The sequence below is a fragment of the Aptenodytes patagonicus genome, chromosome 19, assembly GCF_965638725.1.
Source record: "Aptenodytes patagonicus chromosome 19, bAptPat1.pri.cur, whole genome shotgun sequence".
Taxonomy (NCBI): domain Eukaryota; kingdom Metazoa; phylum Chordata; class Aves; order Sphenisciformes; family Spheniscidae; genus Aptenodytes; species Aptenodytes patagonicus.
Window position 1 is genome coordinate 2,606,450 of NC_134967.1, and position 20,288 is coordinate 2,626,737.

The 20,288-nt window shown below is 46.4% G+C and overlaps 2 protein-coding genes across 3 annotated transcripts in view; both read right to left on the reverse strand.

Annotated features, from left to right (window-relative positions):
* TMCO4 (transmembrane and coiled-coil domains 4) overlaps positions 1-6,164 on the reverse strand; it is a 40,949-nt gene extending 34,785 nt beyond the window's left edge. The window contains exons 1-3 of one of the 2 annotated variants that reach the window (XM_076356345.1): positions 6,132-6,164; positions 2,410-2,594; positions 1,815-1,989 (exon numbers count right to left, since the gene is read on the reverse strand). In XM_076356345.1, the coding sequence (XP_076212460.1) occupies positions 1,815-1,989; positions 2,410-2,588 (354 nt within the window). In that variant the 5' untranslated portion in view covers positions 2,589-2,594; positions 6,132-6,164. Of the gene's footprint in view, positions 1-1,814; positions 1,990-2,409; positions 2,595-6,110 lie in introns of both variants that reach the window. The other variant, XM_076356346.1, reaches the window with a different exon arrangement.
* A 4,733-nt stretch (positions 6,165-10,897) lies between these two features.
* On the reverse strand, positions 10,898-12,095 carry RNF186 (ring finger protein 186). The gene has a single exon (XM_076356203.1). The coding sequence runs from the start codon at positions 12,035-12,037 to the stop codon at positions 11,117-11,119; it is 921 nt and encodes a 306-aa protein (XP_076212318.1). The 5' UTR covers positions 12,038-12,095; the 3' UTR covers positions 10,898-11,116.
* Between the last annotated feature and the right edge of the window lie 8,193 nt (positions 12,096-20,288).

Sequence of the window (20,288 nt, forward strand, 5' to 3'; positions counted from 1 at the left end):
CAGGACCCTGCCACTGAACACACTGAGCAATTAAAGTGTGTACTTGTCAAATAAACAGTAAATGTTCCATCAGTAGCAGCTGAATACAAAGAAGCAAGAGCACCATAAGCAACATATCAAGAATTCACAAAGCTTTGTCCCGTAGCTTGTTGACTTTTAGGTAAGAAGGAAAAAGCTGCTCTCAGCTTGATACATTGAAGTTTCCCACACGCCAGTATGCTTTCCCAAAGACACCTTGCAAGCCTCTGCTGCCTTGCTCTTTAATTCTATCTTCCCTTTGACAAAATCAAGCACCTTGCCTATATACATGACTGCATAAGGTATTGATGTTGTGGCATTAGACTGATAGCTATTCCTTTGCTTTCAACTAATCAAAGAATTGTTGTCTACGGCTTCTGTATTCCACCTGAATCCAGGGGATAAGTGCCTCAGTTCTCTGGCTCAGAGCAAAATACCGCGTGCTCCCACTGATCCAGAGCCACTTTTGTAAAAGCACAAGGAGACCTCATGCAGCATAAGCTCAGAGCAAGCACAAGTTAAATTTCACCAAAATTTCACCCTTAATAAACTCAGCAGCAATGCAGGAAAACTTGCCTGATTCTAGAGAATCCATCTTGAAGCAGAGAGAACGAGGGAAACAACCTGGGAAATACCAAGCCATCTAGATGCAGAAAGAACTGAGTGTGGATTTATTGATTTTGAGCAAAATGACAACAAAACAGCTGCTCTTATTTTAGAAGGTCTGTCCTAACTTATTAATTAAGCTTACGATTCTCTGTCACTGTACTTACACTGTTAATAGGACTTTGGGCATTGTAACATTCGGATATTTGGAGCAGATCCTCTGAGGCCTTTTATGGACTGACTAGAAGACACGAAAGGTGGCTGAGATAATGGGAGCTGGTCGTGATGACAAGAAAGTTCACTCCTATCATATCTTTACTTACGCAGCCGTGTTCTCACATCTGCTGTTCTCTCGGGCCATTGCTAAAGGTGAGTGTCTGATAACTGTTACTCAATATCGGAGTATTATCTGCACGCAGGATGCCTCGCTATTTCCTTGTGTGCAGTATACAGCGAAGGGTGCGAGGTGACAGTGGCCACGTTATGCCTGGCATCAGCAGCAGCCTACTGTGCTCTTTGCCCTGCACGGCGTAACGTGAGGCTGGATGAGGAGATATCTTCCCCATCTGAGCTTCTGCAGCAAAGGTGAACACCACTGAAATACTTCACCTCTTATCTTCACATCAGCTTTTACATCAGAACATTACGGAGTAGTCCTAGCCTCACTAATACTTTCTCAGTGAAAGAAAATAAAGTCACAATAACTTATTTCCTTCTAGCCAAAGCTGACTCTGGGAAAAAGACTCTGGGAATTGTGCTATTTGGAGCACGTATGTAAGGTGTTTTGTATTACAGGGATAGTGAAGGGGCTTTGAAACAAATGAAAATCAGGCCTATCAGGTTCAGTCTTTCACCAAAATCTGTAGAACGCCCATATGAATCAAAACCGCTGCAATAATACAGTCAAAGTGAAAAGTTTGACAGTTCTCTGTTCTGTAGAGCAAAAGCATGAAAGACACAAAACGTTAATTCAACAGACAGTAACTGTGCCTCATGTTCATCACTTCCACAAGCTGTTAATGGATAGAGAGACTGCCAGTCACCCACACAGCTGCTCAGAAATATATGCATATCAGAAGCATAGATTTTACTTCCTTGACTGTACAAACACAACTTCAGTTGCAGACAGACATGCGTGACAAATCTCTTTTGCAAAAGCAAACAAGGGTGAGAGGAGCATATGAACTTACTTGGGTAATGACAACTGGATTTTCTTTCAAGATGGGATCCTTCAGCAAAATCTGGGTAAAAGTTTCTGTGCCCTCACCTCCTAAGCCGCTAGCAAATGCTGTCATGGCAGGTAAGACAGCTTTGGGCAGGTCCAGCCATTTCACAAAGCCCTCAATGAATTCCATCCTGAAGGAGCTGTAAGGCAACAGTAGCAGTTAAGGCTCTGTAACTGGGGTTTTTTGCAAACTTTGAGTGGTCCCTGCTTTCAAATGTCGATCTGTTGCTGTTCACACAAAAATCAAAGCACAGTAAGAAGTCAGCAGAAGGCGAGTTGCTACACAAGCCGGCTAAACAAACAAGCAAGCAATCTGAATGGAGCTAGACCTTTCTTCAATACGTGCTTTGAAGTCTGCAGTATTAAGGGATGCAATTTGTGCTGAAGTATAGAAGTCTTAAGGGTGTAAGAGAGAACGTCAATTAAGAAAACACCTAATGTCAAAAGGATCTTCCACTTCCCCAACTTCAGAAGACCCCACACAGTCTGATACCAGCTCCGTCTGAGCTGCTACCCAAAAGCCACCTCCTTTGCTCACCCCTTGCTACCCCGTGTAGTACCTTTGCTCTTTTTCAGGGAACAGCCGTGCCAGGGATATCCCACAAAGCGCCGCATAAGCAAATCTTCCCGGTTCACCCAGCCGCTGGCCCAGAAGCACACACGGTTCTTTTTCATCTGCCTGTTCAGCCCCGCTCTGCTGTTTCGAAGCCCAACCTCTCCCCTTCTCTTCTGCAGCCATTTTTACCTGCAAATTCAAAGAGGAAAAAGCAGAAGAAAAAAACCACAACATCAAACAGTTGGAAACCAGGAAGCAAGGAGACAAATTGCCTTTGCTTATTCACTGTCACACTTGCTGTCAGTATTAAGTCAAGTCTGTCAAGGTCCAGCTTGTGTATCCCCCCACAGCCTGGTGCTGTGACCAAAGAAGACAACAGGAGACTTTCTGTTCACCAGTTCTCAAAAGTTTTGCACAAAATGAGCCAACAATACTTCACACAGCAGAAGGAGAAATACTTCAAGACGCAAAGAGACTGGGCTCCGTTCAGGCATATCATTCACATGTTTGCCGCAAAAATAACATGTGAAATAAAAGCTCTGCACCTGGTGCAAGGACCGGTACAGCTGCCCGGGAAATCATTTGCCTCTCTCATCCTCAACCCAAATTGCTCCTCTGTTTATTTTGCTGACAGTGTTAAGAAAGTTGAGTCCAGCTGCAGCCTCTGATGAGAGGGACTTTTAATGTGTCCCATGGACATTGCTAGGCTTTGTTTTTAACATTCTCTCCTCTATACAACCTGCCACTGCTTTTTCCCTAAACATAAGATCCCTGCGCCACACGGACCTTGAACTGGGCCAAAATACTATTTTTTTAGAGCGTGGACGCGCACGCTTCCAACTGAACGGCTTACAACTGCTCCCCGGGAGCTACCCTGATTAAACAAGCGGCTAACCAAGATGACTGAAATCGGGCAGATGTGACAAGAGCTCATTTCACAATTCAGCGTGGGTAACAATCTGCTCCAAAGCTCGCTTACATCACCTGAAATTTCTACTGACTTCACCAAGATTCAATCAGTTTCTAAGGGGCCCAAACCACCTATTTCATTACATACTTCCTATTTAAATGTCTCCTTTCTTCTGAACCCCGTAGAAAGGAAAGTGGCTAAATAGGAATTAGGAGCCCATGACACTACAACAGAATCTCAGAGGATGCAGACACCATTTATGGGATAGTTTTAGAGTCCTAGAAGAAAGAAATGCAGCACAGGAGCAGCTCTTTTTAAAGACATTTTATTATCTGCATGCCGTCTGTCATGGTCTTCCAGGAAAGGTGTCTGTCTTGCCTTCCCACTCAGAAATTTATTCGAGGAGATTCGTATTTCTCAAGGCTTGCACTATTTAACTGCTGATGTATAAATGCAAGGAAAATTCATCACTCAAGGGCCGGCGGTTATCGTAACTCGCACCTCTCTGCCTGGGAGAGCTCAGCCCCCCACAACACGTACCCCCTGACGCCGTCCGTCCGTGGCTTCAGCACACGGGTCTAAGGCATCTCGGTGCGTTTCCATGGAAACGTCGCATTCCAGCAACACGGGAGCACGAAGTCCGCAGAAATAAACAAACTCTGTTATTTCCGTACCAACCAGAGAAGGGAAGGGCCAGATTATGCTTCCCCGGGGAGAGCGGGCGCCTGGGATCAATCCCGGCCCCAGCAGGCGCCTGGGATCAATCCCGGCCCCAGCACGCCCGCGCTGGCACCAACCTCAACACGCAGCAGCATTTACGCTTGCGGAATTGCAGCTGTGAAGGTGGCGCAAGACGTGCCGCCACGCTTTCCGTACAAAATCCCAAGATTGTTTTATTACCTCAGGAGCTCCAAAGCCCTCATTTGGACCCCAAAACCCATTTCACATCACTCACTAGGCTCTGATCTTCCTAAAAGACCCAGACTTATGGACCAATTTGCCCAGAAATAATCTAACGCTTAAAGTTTCAATAACTTTACAAACAATTACTTGGCATGTATACTCACCTCTGGACACAGATTTATTAGCTTATTATGGGAGACAGCACTGAAACTAAAATCCCCTTCCCTGCTGTGACAGATTTATTGATTTGTTAACACAGGCTCATATGAAAAGTGAAGCAGCTAAAAAGGATCCAGAAACAGTACAACTGTACAACCTCGTTTCCCAATAACATAGAAGATGTGACCAATTACGGAGCAACACCATAGTGGCTTCTTACATACAACTTTATTGCCGTTATGCAACAAATAATTAACGATGCTGAGCATCTACAATACCCTGAGAAAGTTTTTGAAATATTTTTCTTTGCTCTGAAGATGCTCTGATCAGTACGTTCGATGGGCGTCCCTCAACATAGGTATCTATTTCTTCATAAATATCTAGGAAAAAGTGGGCTTGGATTTTCAGACACGCAGCATAAAAAAATGGCAACATGTGATTTAGTAAAGAAAACTTGGGCCAAGAGTTTCGCCACTAAATCCAAGATGAGGGAATTGAGAGCTAGAAATATATCCCGAAAGTTATTTACAGCTTGTGGTGCTGGAATTCACGTCTCTTGCTCGAACAATGTGATTTAGCAATCAATAGCATTGCCATAATCTGAACTGTCACTTGAAAGAGAAATTTTTTATCACTTCCAGCACTCACTTTTCACACAAAGCCCTTTGTTTTCTTGAGAGGTGGTGTATTTTATACAGCGGTTCCCAAAATCCTATTTGGAAAGCGGAAAGATACTCCTTTTGTGGATCTAAAGCTGTACCATACACACGTGCTCCTACTGCTGGAAGAAGAAACACAAAGATGCTGGCATCGCGTTCGTCCTAAACTGTGACAAAAGTGACCAAACCGCTGACATAATCTCCAAGACCCTCAAAAGTTAATGAGGCAGCTCATCAACTTCAGAGAAGTAGCTGTAGATAATTATTCAGATGGGGCTGGCCAAAAAGTCCCTTACCAAGGTGCACAGGAGGATGGCACGGCCAAACTGCGGTTAAGCATCGGACACCGCGACTGTGGAAACATTTGGGCAGATGAGTTTTCTTGGGGACTTGCACGGGGCTCCAGAGCCACACGCATGCTTACATGCTGGGAGCACCACGGCCTTCACTTTTAATCCATAGATACGAAGTACGAACACGGAACGCAATTAATTCAGTCCCGGATAAAATCGTGTCTTGCCGCAAAAACATGCAAATGCGATACAGACGGCCGCCACAGAGATGCATGCTAAATGTAAAACAGAGATCAGGGACCGAGGGGACGGGGACACGGAAAAGCTAAAAGCTTAAGTAGCTGCAAAACTGAGCACGTTTGATCCGGTTAATCCAGACGCTTGTAGCAGCAGTGACTGGGAAGGGATGTCAGTAAACAGAAGGTGGGCAAAGCTGCGGAGAGGGACGCGACCGGCAGAGAGAAATCACTAGCGGGAAAAACGTGAAGGAAACACCTCACCCGGGAAAGCTGTGAGGACCAACGTCTCCACAGCTGCCGATATTCACTTTTATCGCAAGTCCTTTGTGTTTGAAACCTCTGCTGCTAGAATACAGGCTTTTTTTTTTTTTACGGGAAGTAGCACTTTTGACAACCACTGAAGAGAGGAAACCAGCCCCCGGCAGCAGGACGGACGCCACCACAGCCCTCCCCTCAGGGAGCGACCTGAGGAGAGGGTCCCGCCCGCTCGCCCCCTCAGCCCGCGGAGCTGCACCCCAGCTGCACCCAAGCCCTCTCCCCACCTCTCCCGGCCCGGACCCGACCTGCTGCCGGCCCGGCCTCAAATAGGAGCCGCCGCGCTCCCTTCCGCCTCCTCCCGCCCGCCCCTTCCTGCCCTGCCCGCCCTTCCCGCCGCCACTACGTAATCTGCGTACGGCTGGCGGACTGCTCTGGGCTGTCCTTCTTCTCTACGCTTCCCTACGCGAGTGGCGTAGCGAGGCGCGTAGACTGCGGAGCGGAGCGGGGAGCCGCGCTGGTCTGAGGTGATGGCGAGGGCTGGCGGCCAGCCCCGGGCTAGCCCTTATCAAGCTCCCGGCCCCTTCATGGGGGTGGTGGTAGGTCCATCTCCACCACGAGATGGGAATAGCTGCTCTTTCCTCGCTGCCCACCTTTATCCACAATCTTGGGCCTTGTCCACCACGTTGGTGCCTCGCTCAGGGTTTAGGCCTACGTGGGTACCGGCCCTTTTGCTCCCTTTAAAGCTCTTCTTCCCCTGTGAGAACTCCTCCCTCTCCGAGGGAGGGTTACAGAGAGAGAGAGCAATGTGCATTTGGTGAAGCTGCTTTCAGGTTGCTGCACCAAGACTTCGTTGCCACCTCCGATGCAGGACAGGTTGGTGTCTCTGAGGGTTACCCTGAGGAAAATTAAAGCTTCAGTGGTGTCTCGCACTTCGTGCTGTGTTACCAGGTGGGATCCCAAAGCCATGTGAACAGAAGCTGAAGAGAGAGTGTGTGTGTGTGTATGCACTCATCAGGCAAATATGAGGGCCATGTATGCGTTGCTTCTGATAGCAGTGGGGTTACTGGCGCAGTCAGCTCAGGAGGCTTTGCTCCAGTGTGGTTAATTGGCCTTGCAGAAATCCTAAGGCATTGGAGTTAGTTCAGCTACCCGAGCATAAGGCTTTTGCATTGTGTTTTGGGGATTTTAAGAAATGCATTTGCTCTGAGAGCAGTCTCAGGCTGGAACCCCAAGTCCAGTGAGTAGTAATTTTTTGAGAAATCCATTTTTTCCAGGGGAAGGAGAGCAGTTTTTCTGTATGATCGCATTTCACGACAGCAAAACTAGTTTTGGTTGCTTGGTAGCTGGGGTAACCAGTTTATGCTTTAAAATGTGCTATGTGGGACTTATTTATAAATACATTTTTTAAAAAATCCGGGTACCAGTTCTGTTTAAAAGCTCGTTTTGATTTGGCCAAATATCTTGTCCTGGTTGCTTGTTACTAATACTAGACCCCCTCAGGTTTACTCACACAAGTACTCATGTTACGTATAGGTATTTTAAGCATCATCATGTAGTCATTAAACGTGACACTGAAGTTCAGAAGGGGAGTTCTGTTGATCCCAGGTAGGGTGCAGAAGGTACCTACTTTACCTGTGACTTAGGTAACTGCACAACACAATGGACAAGTTGCAAACGGTTCACAACAACCAGGGAATCACCTGGACACAAATCTGTGCGCTCAGACCAAGATCTGCAAATTAGTTTCTTGTAGATTTGACCGTTCTGTGTTTGAGGACCTGAAGTTCTCTTTGTACAGAATCTGAGCGATGTGGAAGTGTGAAATGTGTTATTTATTCCACGTTTATTTTCGCCTGTTTATATCTGTGTGATAATGCAGAAGAGCTGTTAAAAGTGGTCCAAAACATGAGTGGAATGACAATTAGGAGCGAGTTTTACCAGATGTTGTAAACTTAGGATCTTATGATATATTTTAATAATAATCAAAGCCAGCACAATTATGGATAATTTGAAGTTCTGTAGTTAAAGTGAGACTTCTACATTTAACAGTAATTTAAAACACCTACACTCAAAATTTTTCAGGCACCTGCCTCACACTCTTATATAAGTAACTAGTGACTGTGGTGGGCGATGGTGGTGCTGTTTGTTGACGAGAAGCCTGAAAAGGGATTGGAATAGGGAAAGTTGTGGCTTTGGGAAGGGCCCTGTGGGCAGAGGGGCAGAGTGGGAGCACAGCGCAACAAAAGGATAGGCGTATTTTTTAATTAAAACTGGCTTGTGTACATGCATTATTAAACAAAACACCTTCGAAGTTTCTGGTCCAGGATTCTGCCTATACAGACTGTAATCCTTAAATACCGCTGTTGGGTCTTATCATACTCTTAATGTCTCAATGGTTTTCTGTCTTTGTAAATCACAGTTCTCAGATATTTATGCAGTTTGTCAGGTACAGCTGAATATTACTGCCTGGGCCCACTTCTCATTATGAACCTCTCTCTTTCAGGCTATAGTGTGTTACCTCGTCACTGTCCGAAATTGGGAGCCAGCTAGGTAAGGTAAGCAGGGCAAGGTAATTTGGAGCTGAAACTTTCTTGCCAAAAAGACTGGCATGAATTAAAACTGAGTACAAGCAAATCCTTTACGTTTTAGAAGAAGAATACAATTTTGTTGGCCTTTTCTCCATAAACTTAGTTGCTGCTTCAAAGGTTTACATTGTCATCGAGCCTTATCTTGTCAGATGAGAATCAACAGCTGTTATAAAGATATCGGGTTCTAGGGCCTAATGACTCCCACCAACATCCATGAATGCTGAATCAGCTGATTGTTAGCAGCTCTCAAAGGCTGAAGAAACATTTCAGTTGAACTGCTGAACGCAGGCTTGGAAGGTGCTGATACAAAGCAGCGGAGGTGGAAACCTGGACTTCCATGGCTGCTGATCTTACTGTGTGGATCCCTGGGGGTTCTTTCAGAGAGCCGGCCTCTCGCTGGTCATCGCGCAGCATGCATGCTTCCTTCCCACTGGTGTATACTGCCTCGAGGGAAGCCCTTTTCTGTTGGCCATTTTTTTGACACTGTAGAAATTAGCGTAATAAAATTGAACGCACCCTTTTGGAAGGGCAGGGTGATACGTAACAAACGGATTTTTCCTGTTCGCATTCATTCTCTGATTTCATTTGTTCACACCCATGTGCTGACAAGCCCACACAGGCTGGCCAGGCTCCATTGTGTGTGATACGGAGGACAAGGGACACTGCCTCTAAAATCTTCAGTGTGTTTCTTGACTGATGATGGCAAACTGATACTGGGTGCGACGTATACACCCAACAACACCAACTCCAGAAGGGTATCTTGCCTGGTCTCTTCCCCGTTTAGGCAAAATTCCCCAAGTTTTATCTTTTATTTTAATTGGGATTATTTTATGGCTCTAGTCCAGTTCATCTTTGTCATCTTATCTTTAGGACAGTCTGTTTCTTCCTTGCTGTCTGGTCGTTTGAATGAGATCCGTGTTCTGTAGCAATTAGCACATGGTTTTCCTTTAACCCTTCTAGCTTACTCTGATGCATTCATGCACGCTACGTTCAGGCCAATATTAATATATTTGTAACAAACCTTTACAGTACCAGTCACCCATTAGTGTTGGTGAAGGGAACTCAACAGGAAAATTGTCTATGAGCTGAAGGACTTTCTGAAATTATTTTCAGTACAGCTGAATATCTGGTCCAGTCTTTGCATTTGGAATAATACAGTATTTGGGTTTAGAAACTACCTGCCTTTCCCAACTGAAAAGCTTTTTCCTGGTTAGTTATTAGCAAATGTTACTACATATGTACTTTGCAATAAGTCAGTTGCTGTCCAAATATATTAGAAAAAACAAAGCATTTCTTTCCCTTGAAGGTTCGAGTTCTTAGGCAGAAAACAGACCTGTTTTTTCCAAGACTCTAGGAGGACAGCAGCTCCTTACTCTCTTAGTCTAATCTGTTTTATCTGCTGGTGAGACACTATGTATATTTATATACTGAGCAACTGGAGTACATCAGTTTCCATTCTTATCGAACACAAATATTTACCACAGGCCTGATCCAAGGTCTACTGAGATCCGTGGTACTCTTAAAAAGTGTAACTTAACTAGAGCAAACTCCTAATTTTTTTCCAATTTAATTTTAGTTGGGTTATAGGATATTTTCTTAGCAACTAAGTATTTTTTTAAATCGAGGAAAAAACCGAACACATTACTTCTTTGCTTTAGTCACCAACTCAGTTGTACAGATTCCCTAATAGGCTTTCTCAGCTGTAGTTCCTGTCAGTGAGGAAACTGTGAAATGTTTTGACATTAATTGTCAGTGAGGAATTGAAACACAGAAGTCAATGAGCAATTAACATTATTAAACTTTAATGGACACATTCCATATAAAAATAGCACATGTAGCATAGCAATTGACAGATTTCTGTTTATCTCTGGACATCTCCAAGGGCAATGTCATACTTAATGTAAAGAGGGCAAGAAGAGAGGCGGTGCAGGTAGCCAGATAAAGGAGTTCAGGTGAGAGGAACTATTTCTGTGCTAAATAACATGGGAAATTTGGAGTGTCATGAGCTTTTGAGAGCCTTGCCCTTTGCAAGCCACAGACTCAAGATTAGGAGTGTTGATTTTGCCTCTTCCCTTCCAATTTCGTGTGTAAATTAAAATGGCATCAACTGACATCCCCTTTTCCCAGTCCCTTTCCCATCCCTGCCAACAACCATTTGGGCAGTGATAGGGATTAAAGTGATAACCTGGGTTAAAACTACTCTCTTAAATTACTCTCTTCCATTGAGGCTAGGCATCCAGTCCCTGATTTAGCAGTCTTATTTCCCCACATTGTCACAAGAAAAGGTGTACCTGTGTTGAGAGAGTGGGAAAACACAACCACAGCTAGGGATTTTCACAGGACATCATCTGTCAGGTGTTACAACAGATAACGTTCTGCAGTGCTAATCAGGAGATTACACAAACAAGAACAACATGACAAAAGCAGACCAACGAAATTTTTAGTCTGGGATAAAAATTGTGTGGAAACCCTACAGTTTTTATCTCGTAAATATCAACATATAAATATTTTACTATGTTTCCAGTAATAAAATTAAACAACACTGTGCATTGCCATGGAGCCTTAGTGGGATACCTTGGCCACCTGTTGAATTTGTTACATGAATGATTGCTTTCAAAGTCCAGTAACTGACTGGTGTGGCTAACATACAGCTTTGCAGGCAGGACCAGTCCATTATCTCTAGGCAGCTCACGTTAATCGTTTCAGGCAATAGCAGTGATGTGGGTCTCCTTGTGGCGGGAGGTGAGCGAGTCCCTGTTACACCTCCAGTAGAATTTAGGAGTGCAGCAAAGCACCATAGACATGACCAACCCCAAAGTAAGCATGAGACAAATCACCCATTTTATCAGCCCAGAGTATATAAACGGGAGGATGAGGATAGTAAGAATCACCACAAGCAGCAGGAGCAGCACAAGCCTCTGGATCGCCAGTCTGTTGTCTGCTGGAACATTTTCGTCTCTGTGTAAAGTGTCTTGGCTGGTCTGAGTCCAGCTATCGCTGTCCAGCCCTATGGCAGAGATGTGTACCTCAGGGTTTGAATCGGGGTTTTCCAAGTGCTCCATGATGTCTTCTTTATTTTGAAGTGTGCGGATGAGTCCTCCTGACACAAAAGTGGCTTTTCTGCACAGGGGGCAGGTGATTATCCAGGTACTCTCTTCTTTCCTGAGGATGAGCTTGAGGCAGACTGCGCAGAAGGCATGCTGGCAGTCCAGGAGCTTTGGTACTCTGTAGACGTTGTACTTGTTGAAGCAGACTAGGCAGTCCATATCAATGGATGTTGTGGTTGAACAGCGGTGGTTCATTTCAAAACTGCATACTTTGGGAGAGTTTGGGTCCGTTAGCATAACAAGAGGCTTTGAGTTAGGACAGTCTCTTTCCGAAATCGCTGGTTTAAAGGCATCAGGACTGTCTTGCTCTGTGCCTGAAGGTCTCTCCATTTCTTTAATATGTTCTTCAGTGAGTTCCAGCCTCTTCACGTCTGCAGCGTTTTCTGTTCGGGGTCCTGCTCTGCTCAATTCTGCAGCACCTTCCGCAGTGGGCGCAGGACTGTCCTTTTCAGCCTGTGGTACTCCAGGAGCTGTCAATCCGTTTTCATTGTTTAGCTTGTCAGTGGATTTCTCCATGGAGATAAACCTCGGTGCAGTTTGTCTTCCCTTAGCTGAAGGATTTGCTGAGTTTCTGGCTCCTTTTATGTGTTGCTTTATTCCTGTTGTATGCATGATTGATTAGTGACAGCTTTAAGCGTGTTGTACTCTTACAATATGATGTTTTTATGAGATGGGGACCTGAGTTAATGATTAACTTTGTGGCCAAGACATTTTACAACGGCTGATAATATCACTGAGCAATTCCTGTCCGGAAGCAGACCCCATGGCATTAACAGGCTGCAGCTTTGTTCACTGTGGTAGCCAGACGCTACCATTATTACTAAATTAGTACTTTATTTGTTAAAAGCAATTTAATTGGTCTCTAAACACTGCTTTGCTGGACAGTGAGATTCGGAGGAATTATCTACTATTAACATTGGTGTACTGAACGCAGTGCTTTGATTAGAGAGAGTGTAAGTATCACCAATTTTGAGTGCTCTGGGTAGGAAGTCTGCTCTTGCTTTAGCAATGCTCACTACCCTAGAGCTGTTACCGTACAGCACGAAGTAAAGAATGAGATTGAGATTATTAACGTGGAGTATTGAATGTCTGGTTATTATCAACTCTTTTATCCTAGGAGCATCCCTGTTGGTTTCAGTCATCAGAAGGCTTCAGGTGTGAACTGAAGCATGACTTAGGGTCACATAGGGTCTCACAGAGTCCATGAGAGAGATCTGGAAATTAAAAGCAAGGTTAGTGTCTTGGTAGGACCATCTTCTTTTTCTTGGTGTTCACAGGACAACCTCATGCACTCAGGAATGCCCTTCTGTTAGGTGGTTATATTCTGTTAGGTGAATATTCAGCTCTTCTGGAAAAAAAAAAAAGCCTGAACAAAATGCCTCACTCTTAATTTCTTTCTTCCTTTTTATTTGAGGGGTAAAATACAGATAGTTTCTCAGTAAGAATCCTGTGGAAGGAAGGAAGGTAGGAAAGGAAGGGTCGCTAATCCCAGAAAGCTGGACTAGGTCAGCATTACTGGTAGAAGACACACAGTACCAAGTCTGTAGCCTTAAGTGCACCTGAATGCTCAAGCTGTCTGTGCTACCAGGTACCAGCCTCTCCCTCCACCAGAAAGAAATGAAACAACTGCAATTTAACAGGGCAAGGAGTTCAGGAAGACTCTAATCTCATGAATTTGCGCATGAGGTATGAGGTGAGAAGAGCTTGTTCTTATTTGCTGAGCAATAGTAGAAGGTTTGTTGTAAGCAAACTTTGTAAAAGTATCTGGGCGTTCCTGCTGTATTTCTGCTGACGTGGCATATAACAGTGTTTGATGGACTTTTGGGTGACCCCAAATTTTAGGAGCCTGAAGATCTTTCAGTTGCGGGAGTGGGACTCATAGTTGAAGTGCAAGAAATGTCTGGAAGTGGGCTGGTGAACTGCATTTATGTTTAAAAATAGGAGAATTTTCTATTGCATTTCACATACCTCTTTATTAGTAAGTTAACACTGTTAAAAAGAAAAGATCTGAGAAAGTAGAAGACAATTTTTACAATCCTTTAGAAGTTTCAAATTTCATCTGTCAGTTCCCATGTCCAAAATGGAACTGTCTTAAAATTTACAGATTCTTAATCATTAGAACAGTATGAAACTGTCTTGCAGATATTGGGAAGCTGGAACAGACACCAAGAGGGGCAACTACACTCCTAACTTAAGTCTTTCAGTTAAAAACTAGGTGGGATGAATCCATGCCTCCATGTCTGTTTGCTCCATCTTCTAGCAATGGGTGACTTTTGCGTGCCTTTCGACTTTATGTGCTGGAAACTCAGAGCTGGTTGAGAGGCATGGTTGTTTTGCTACGGATGCCTGTCAGCAGCGAGGACAACTCGCTCAAGGGAAGGGGAAGCGGAGCACATCATGGTTTGGAGAGGTCCTTGTGCTTCCCCGGGGGTGCGGTTTGCTGCCATGTGGATCAGGGACCCCAAGGGAGGAAGCGTGATCTAGTGTGGGGGCTCAGGAGGCCTGTGCTGGTTTTGGCTGGGATGGAGTTAATTTTCTTCACAGTAGCTGGTATGGAGCTATGTTTTGGGGTTGTGCTGAAAACAGTGTTGGTAATACAGGGATGTTTTTGTTATTGCTGAGCAGTGCTGACACACAGTCAAGGCCTTTTCTGCTCCTCATGTCCTGCCAGCGAGAAGTTGGGAGGGGACACAGCTGGGAGAGCTGACCCCAAGTGACCAAAGGGATATCCCACACCATATGGCGTCATGCTCAGCACATAAAGCTGGGGGAAGAAGAAGGAAGGGGGGACATTCGGAGCGATGGTGTTTGTCTTCCCAAGTCACTGTTACGGGTGATGGAGCCCTGCTGTCCTGGAGATGGCTGAACACCTGCCTGCCGATGGGAAGCAGTGTTTGGCTTTGCTTGTGTGCGCGGCTTTTGCTTTCCCTGTTAAACTGTCTTTATCTCAACCTACGAATTTTCTCACTTTCACCCTTCTGATTCTCTCCCCCATCCCACTGGGGGGGAGCGAGCGAGCGGCTGTGCGGTGCTTAGTTGCCGGCTGGGGTTAAACCACTGACAGTCCTTTTTTGGCGCCCAATGTCGGGCACGAAGGGTTGAGATAATGACAGATCTGACCAGAGGGTGTTATAATAAATTTGTTGTAACCATTCATTATATTAGTTTAATAGTCGCTGGTCACAATGTTGTTTTATTTGTTCGCATGGTTGCATTATGTAAATCCTTACTTGCAGGATGTATTCCCTGCGGTGCCGTTTATCAATTCTGGGAGATGGGTCAGGATTATCACTTTGCTGTACTGTGTAACATCGGCTTATGATACGAGAATATTACTGGTAAAAAGACTAATTTGGTACTTGTAGTTGGTATTTGTAGTTGGTATTGCCATCATCTCCACACCTCGGGCGCCATCTCTCGGAAATTATTAATAATGACACTACCTCACCTTTTCTCCTCGGAGAAACAATTTATGGGGAAGACAGAGGGGGATGCTTTTCCCTGTTCTTTCACCTTTGCCTTCCTCCTTTGGGCTAGTTACACCAGCTGTCGAGAATTTTGAATATTCTTGGGATGTTCAAGCCAGCATGCTCCTATTGCTACGTCTCCTGAATGTGTTTCAGGTCTTATTTAGGGTTGAACAACTAGTTAAATCACCCAGAGATCTGCCCTGAAGCTGGATAGTTAGGAGTGGCAAGGTGTGTGGGATGGTACGGGCAAGTACCTAGGACAGCGGGCACCTCCAGTGTTTTGGAACTTCATCCCTGAACACGTGCAGAAAAACTAGTGAAGTATTTGGAAAAAGTATGCTGTCACCCTGGTAACTCCAGAGAGACACAGATCACTGCAACATGCTGGGGCCTGGCCCATGCCTACCGAGCCCTGTTCAACACTATTCAGAAGCCTCAAGGGGAGGAGAAGGTCCCTGGATCTGATGACAAAATGACAGGCGCTGCGGCTACTCCAACCCCGGCAACAGGCATTGCGGTTACTCCAACACCCGCAACAGGTACTGCAGCTGAACCAGAGAACCAACCCGTGCTGGTATCAGTCGCCCCTATAGACAAGAAGAAATGTTGGAAGTGAAAGTCAGCTTGTTTAGTAAGGGATGATGAAAAAGCAGGGCCATCATGAGGAGAGGAGGAGGAAGAGGAACTCATAAACGAGGCAGTAACCACCCAATCCCTATCCCTGAGCGAGCTGCGAGATATGCAAAAAGACTTCAGCCGTTGTCCAGGCGAGCACATTATCACCTGGCTGCTCTGATGCTGGGATAATGGGGCCAGTAGCCTGGAATTAGAGGGTAGGGAAACCAAGCAGCTGGGATCCCTTTCCAGGGAAGGGGGCATTGACAAAGCGATTGGAAAAGGGACATGAGTCCTCAGCCTCTGGAGGCAACTCCTGTCAGGCGTGAAGGAAGGATATCCCTTCAAGGAAGATGTTACATGTCATCCAGGCAAGTGGACCACCATGGAGAGAGGTATCCCATACCTGAGGGAATTAGCTGTGCTGAGGTGATTTATGGTGACCTGGACAATGAGCAGTTATCCAAAGATCCAGATGAAGTCAAGTGCACATGACCCATCTGGTGGAAGTTGGTACAGAGCGCACCAGTGTCATATGCCAACTCGTTGACAATACTGACCTGGAAAGATGGAGAGGGACCAACAGTGGATGAACTGGCCGGCCAACTCTGGCAATACGAAGGAAGTGTCTCTTTCTCCCTTGCCTCAGCTGTGGAGAAACTGTCCTGGGAGGTCCAGCAACTCAAAGAGGATAGGTCCTACTCCCCACCTGTACGGACCAGTATCTCAGCTATTAGGAGTCAGCGTTCTTCTGCTCAAGAGAGAGGATATAAAGGGTACACACCACGGGGCACCCTGTGGTTTTACCTGCATGACCACGGAGAGGACATGAGGAAGTGGGATGGAAAACCTACCTCAGCCCTAGAGGCACAGGTATGTGAGTTGCAAGGAAAAACAATCACAAAAGGGGGTTCTTCCAGGAAAATTGCTGCTCCAGTTTCCAGCGGGCAGTTCCCCAGACAGAGTAGAAGGGCTGATCTTACTCCTGATCTTAACGAAGAGACTTCTGACTCGTATTTACAGGAAATGAGTAACAAATACTATGACCAGGACTAGAGGGGCCCTGCCTCCAGCCAGGGGGAGGAAAGGGACAACCGGCTTTACTGGACTGTGTGGATTCGGTGGCCTGGCACATCAGACCCACAGGAGTATAAGGCTCTAGTGGACACCGGTGCACAGTGTACCCTAATGCCATCAAGCTACAAAGGGGCAGAACCCATCTGTATTTCTGGAGTGACAGGGGGATCCCAACAGCTAACGGTATTGGAGGCTGAAGTGAGCCTAACTGGGAATGAGTGGCAGAAGCACCCCATTGTGACTGGCCCAGAGGCTCCGTGCATCCTTGGCATAGACTGCCTCAGGAGAGGGTACTTCAGGGACCCAAGAGGCTACCCGTGGGCTTTTGGTATAGCTGCCTTGGAGACGGAAGAAATTAAACAGCTGTCCACCCCACACGGTGTCTCGGAGGACCCTTCTGTGGTGGGGCTGCTGAAGGTCGAAGACCAACAGGTGCCAATCGCTACCACAACAGTGCACCGGCGGCAATATCGCACCAACCGAGACTCCCTGATTCCCATCCATAAGCTGATTCGTCGACCGGAGAGCCAAGGAGTGATCAGCAAGACTCGCTCACCCTTTGACAGTCCCATACGGCCAGTGCGAAAGTCTAATGGAGAGTGGAGACTAACAGTAGACTATCATGGCCTAAATGAAGTCATGCTGCCGCTGAGTGCTGCTGTGCCGCGCATGCTAGAACTTCAATACGAACCGGAGTCGAAGGCAGCCAAGTGGTGTGCCACAACTGATACCGCTAATGCGTTCTTCTCAATCCCTTTGGCAGCAGAGTGCAGGCCACAGTTTGCTTTCACTTGGAGAGGCATCCAGTACACCTGGAACCGACTGCCCCAGGGGTAGAAACACAGCCCCGCTGTTTGCCATGGACTGATCCAGACTGCACTGGAACAGAGTGAAGCTCTAGAACATCTGCAATATATTGATGACATCATTGTATGGGGCAACACAGCAGAAGTTGTTTTTGAAAAAGGGAAGAAAACAGTCCAAATCCTTCTGGAAGCCGGTTTTGCCATAAAACAAAGTAAGGTCAAGGGACCTGCCCAGGAGATCCAGTTTTTAGGAATAAAATGGCAAGATGGACGTCATCAGATCCCAATGGATGTGATCAACAAAATAACAGCCATGTCTCCATCAACTAGCAAAAAGGAAACACAAGCTTGCTTAGGTGTTGCGGGTTTTTGGAGAATGCATATTCCAAATTACAGTCTGATCGTAAGCCCTCTCTATCAAGTGACCCGGCAGAAGAATGATTTCAAATGGGGCCCTGAGCAATGACAAGCCTTTGAACAAATTAAACAGGAGATAGTTCATGCAGTAGCCCTGGGGCCAGTCCGGGCAGGGCAAGATGTAAAAAATGTGCTCTACACCACAGCCGGGGAGAGTGGCCCTACCTGGAGCCTCTGGCAGAAAGCACCTGGGGAGACTCGAGGTCGACCCCTAGGGTTTTGGAGTCAGGGTTACAGAGGATCCGAGGCCCGCTATACTCCAACTGAAAAAGAGATATTAGCAGCATATGAAGGGGTTTGAGCTGCTTCAGAAGTGATCGGCACTGAAGCACAGCTCCTCCTGGCACCCCGACTGCCGGTGCTGGGCTGGATGTTCAAAGGGAGGGTCCCCTGTACCCATCATGCAGCTGATGCTACGTGGAGTAAGTGGGTCACACCGATCACACAACGGGCTTGAATAGGAAACCCCGGAAAGAATTGAGTCAGACAACGGGACTCATTTCCGAAACAACCTCATAGACACCTGGGCAAAAGAGCACGGCACTGAGTGGGATCACATCCCCTGTCATGCACCAGCCTCCAGGAAGATCGAAGGATACAATGAACTATTAAAGCCTACACTGAGAGCAATGGGTGCTGGGACGTTCAAACATTGGGACACACATTTAGCAAAGGCCACCTGGTTAGTCAACACTAGGGGATCTGCCAATCGAGCTGGCCCTGCCCAGTCAGAACTTTTACGTGCTGTAGAAGGGGATAAAATCCCTGTAGTGCATGTAAAAAATATGCTGGGGAAGACAGTCTGGGTTACTCCTGCCTCGGGCAAAGGCAAACCCATCTGTGGGATTGCTTTTGCTCAAGGACCCGGGTGCACTTGGTGGGTGATGCGGATGTATTGGATAGTGTGGGACCTGAGCATGAAGTAAATGGTATGGAATAAGGGGTGGAGAATGTGCTGGTTTTGGCTGGGATGGAGTTAATTTTCTTCACAGTAGCTGGTACGGGGCTCTGTTTTGGGGTTGCGCTGAAAACAGTGTTGATAACACAGGGATGTTTCCCTTGCTGCTGAGCAGTGCTGACACACAGTCAAGGCCTTTTCTGCTCCTCACCCCACCTCACCAGCGAGCGGGCTGGGGGGGCACAAGAAGCTGGGAGGGGACACAGCCGGGAGAGCTGACCCCAACTGACCCAAGGGATATCCCACACCATATGGCGTCATGCTCAGCACATAAAGCTGGGGGAAGAAGGAGGAAGGGGGGACGTTCGGAGCGATGGCGTTTGTCTTCCCAAGTCACCGTTACGCGTGATGGAGCCCTGCTGTCCTGGGGATGGCTGAACACCTGCCTGCCGATGGGAAGCAGTGAATGGATTCCTTGTTTTGCTTTGCTTGTGTGTGCGGCTTTTGCTTTCCCTGTTAAACTGTCTTTATCTCAACCCACGAGTTTTCTCACTTTCACCCTTCCGATCCTCTCCCCCATCCCACTGGGGGGGAGTGAGCGAGCGACTGTGCGGTGCTTAGTTGCCGGCTGGGGTTAAACCACGACAAGGCCGCAACCGTGCAATTCCTGAGCTGTTTTCAGCAGTGCAGTTCAGGCAGTGTGTGGTCTCTTTGCGCAGTTTTTATCGGTCGTATTGGGTTAAAAATGTCTGTTCATTGTTGTCCTCCATTGATGAAATTTTCCGCCGAGTGTCAAAGGACCTGCCCTAATTTTGACTCAGTTTTGTCCTTGGCGTCACGAGTGATGTTCACTGGCTTGCATGCGGGTTGTACTTAACTGAATTGCCTACAGCCCTTTAATGCTACTTAGGTTAATTACTGCTTCATTACTCATTTGCAGTCAGTTTATATACTCATCCTGCTTTCCCGCTTTTAGTATGTTTGGATAAGAGAAGGCGTTTCCATGGAATGCTTCTTACGGACTTGTTTATGGCAGGAAATGGATATAAAAGAGCAGTCGTGTCATTTCAGAGTAAAATCCTCGCTTGCCATAGGGCTTTGAGCACAATAATACTCAACGCATCCGAGAAGATGCTGGTGATAGTCCCGTGAGCTTCTTCCTGTGCTCAAGCTGTGTTCTAGATTGTCGTGACTCTGGACAAGAGGAACCTATAAAAATACGCAACTTGAAAATTGTCTTGATTGAAGCCTCTTATTGCATCCCCTGTCACCCGGCGTGCGTATGAGCAAAGCAGAGAGCTGCCGTGGACGGGCAGCCACCTGCAGATTTACAACTGGCGCGGCAAGGAATTCTGTACACTGAGGTCAAAAAGGAGGTTGTTCTCGGTGAATAAAGCTACAGCGGATCGTGCTTGGAAGCAGCCTCATAGCTGGTACTAACAAATGCTGATTTGACCTGATAAATGGGACCCGAAACGCCTCGC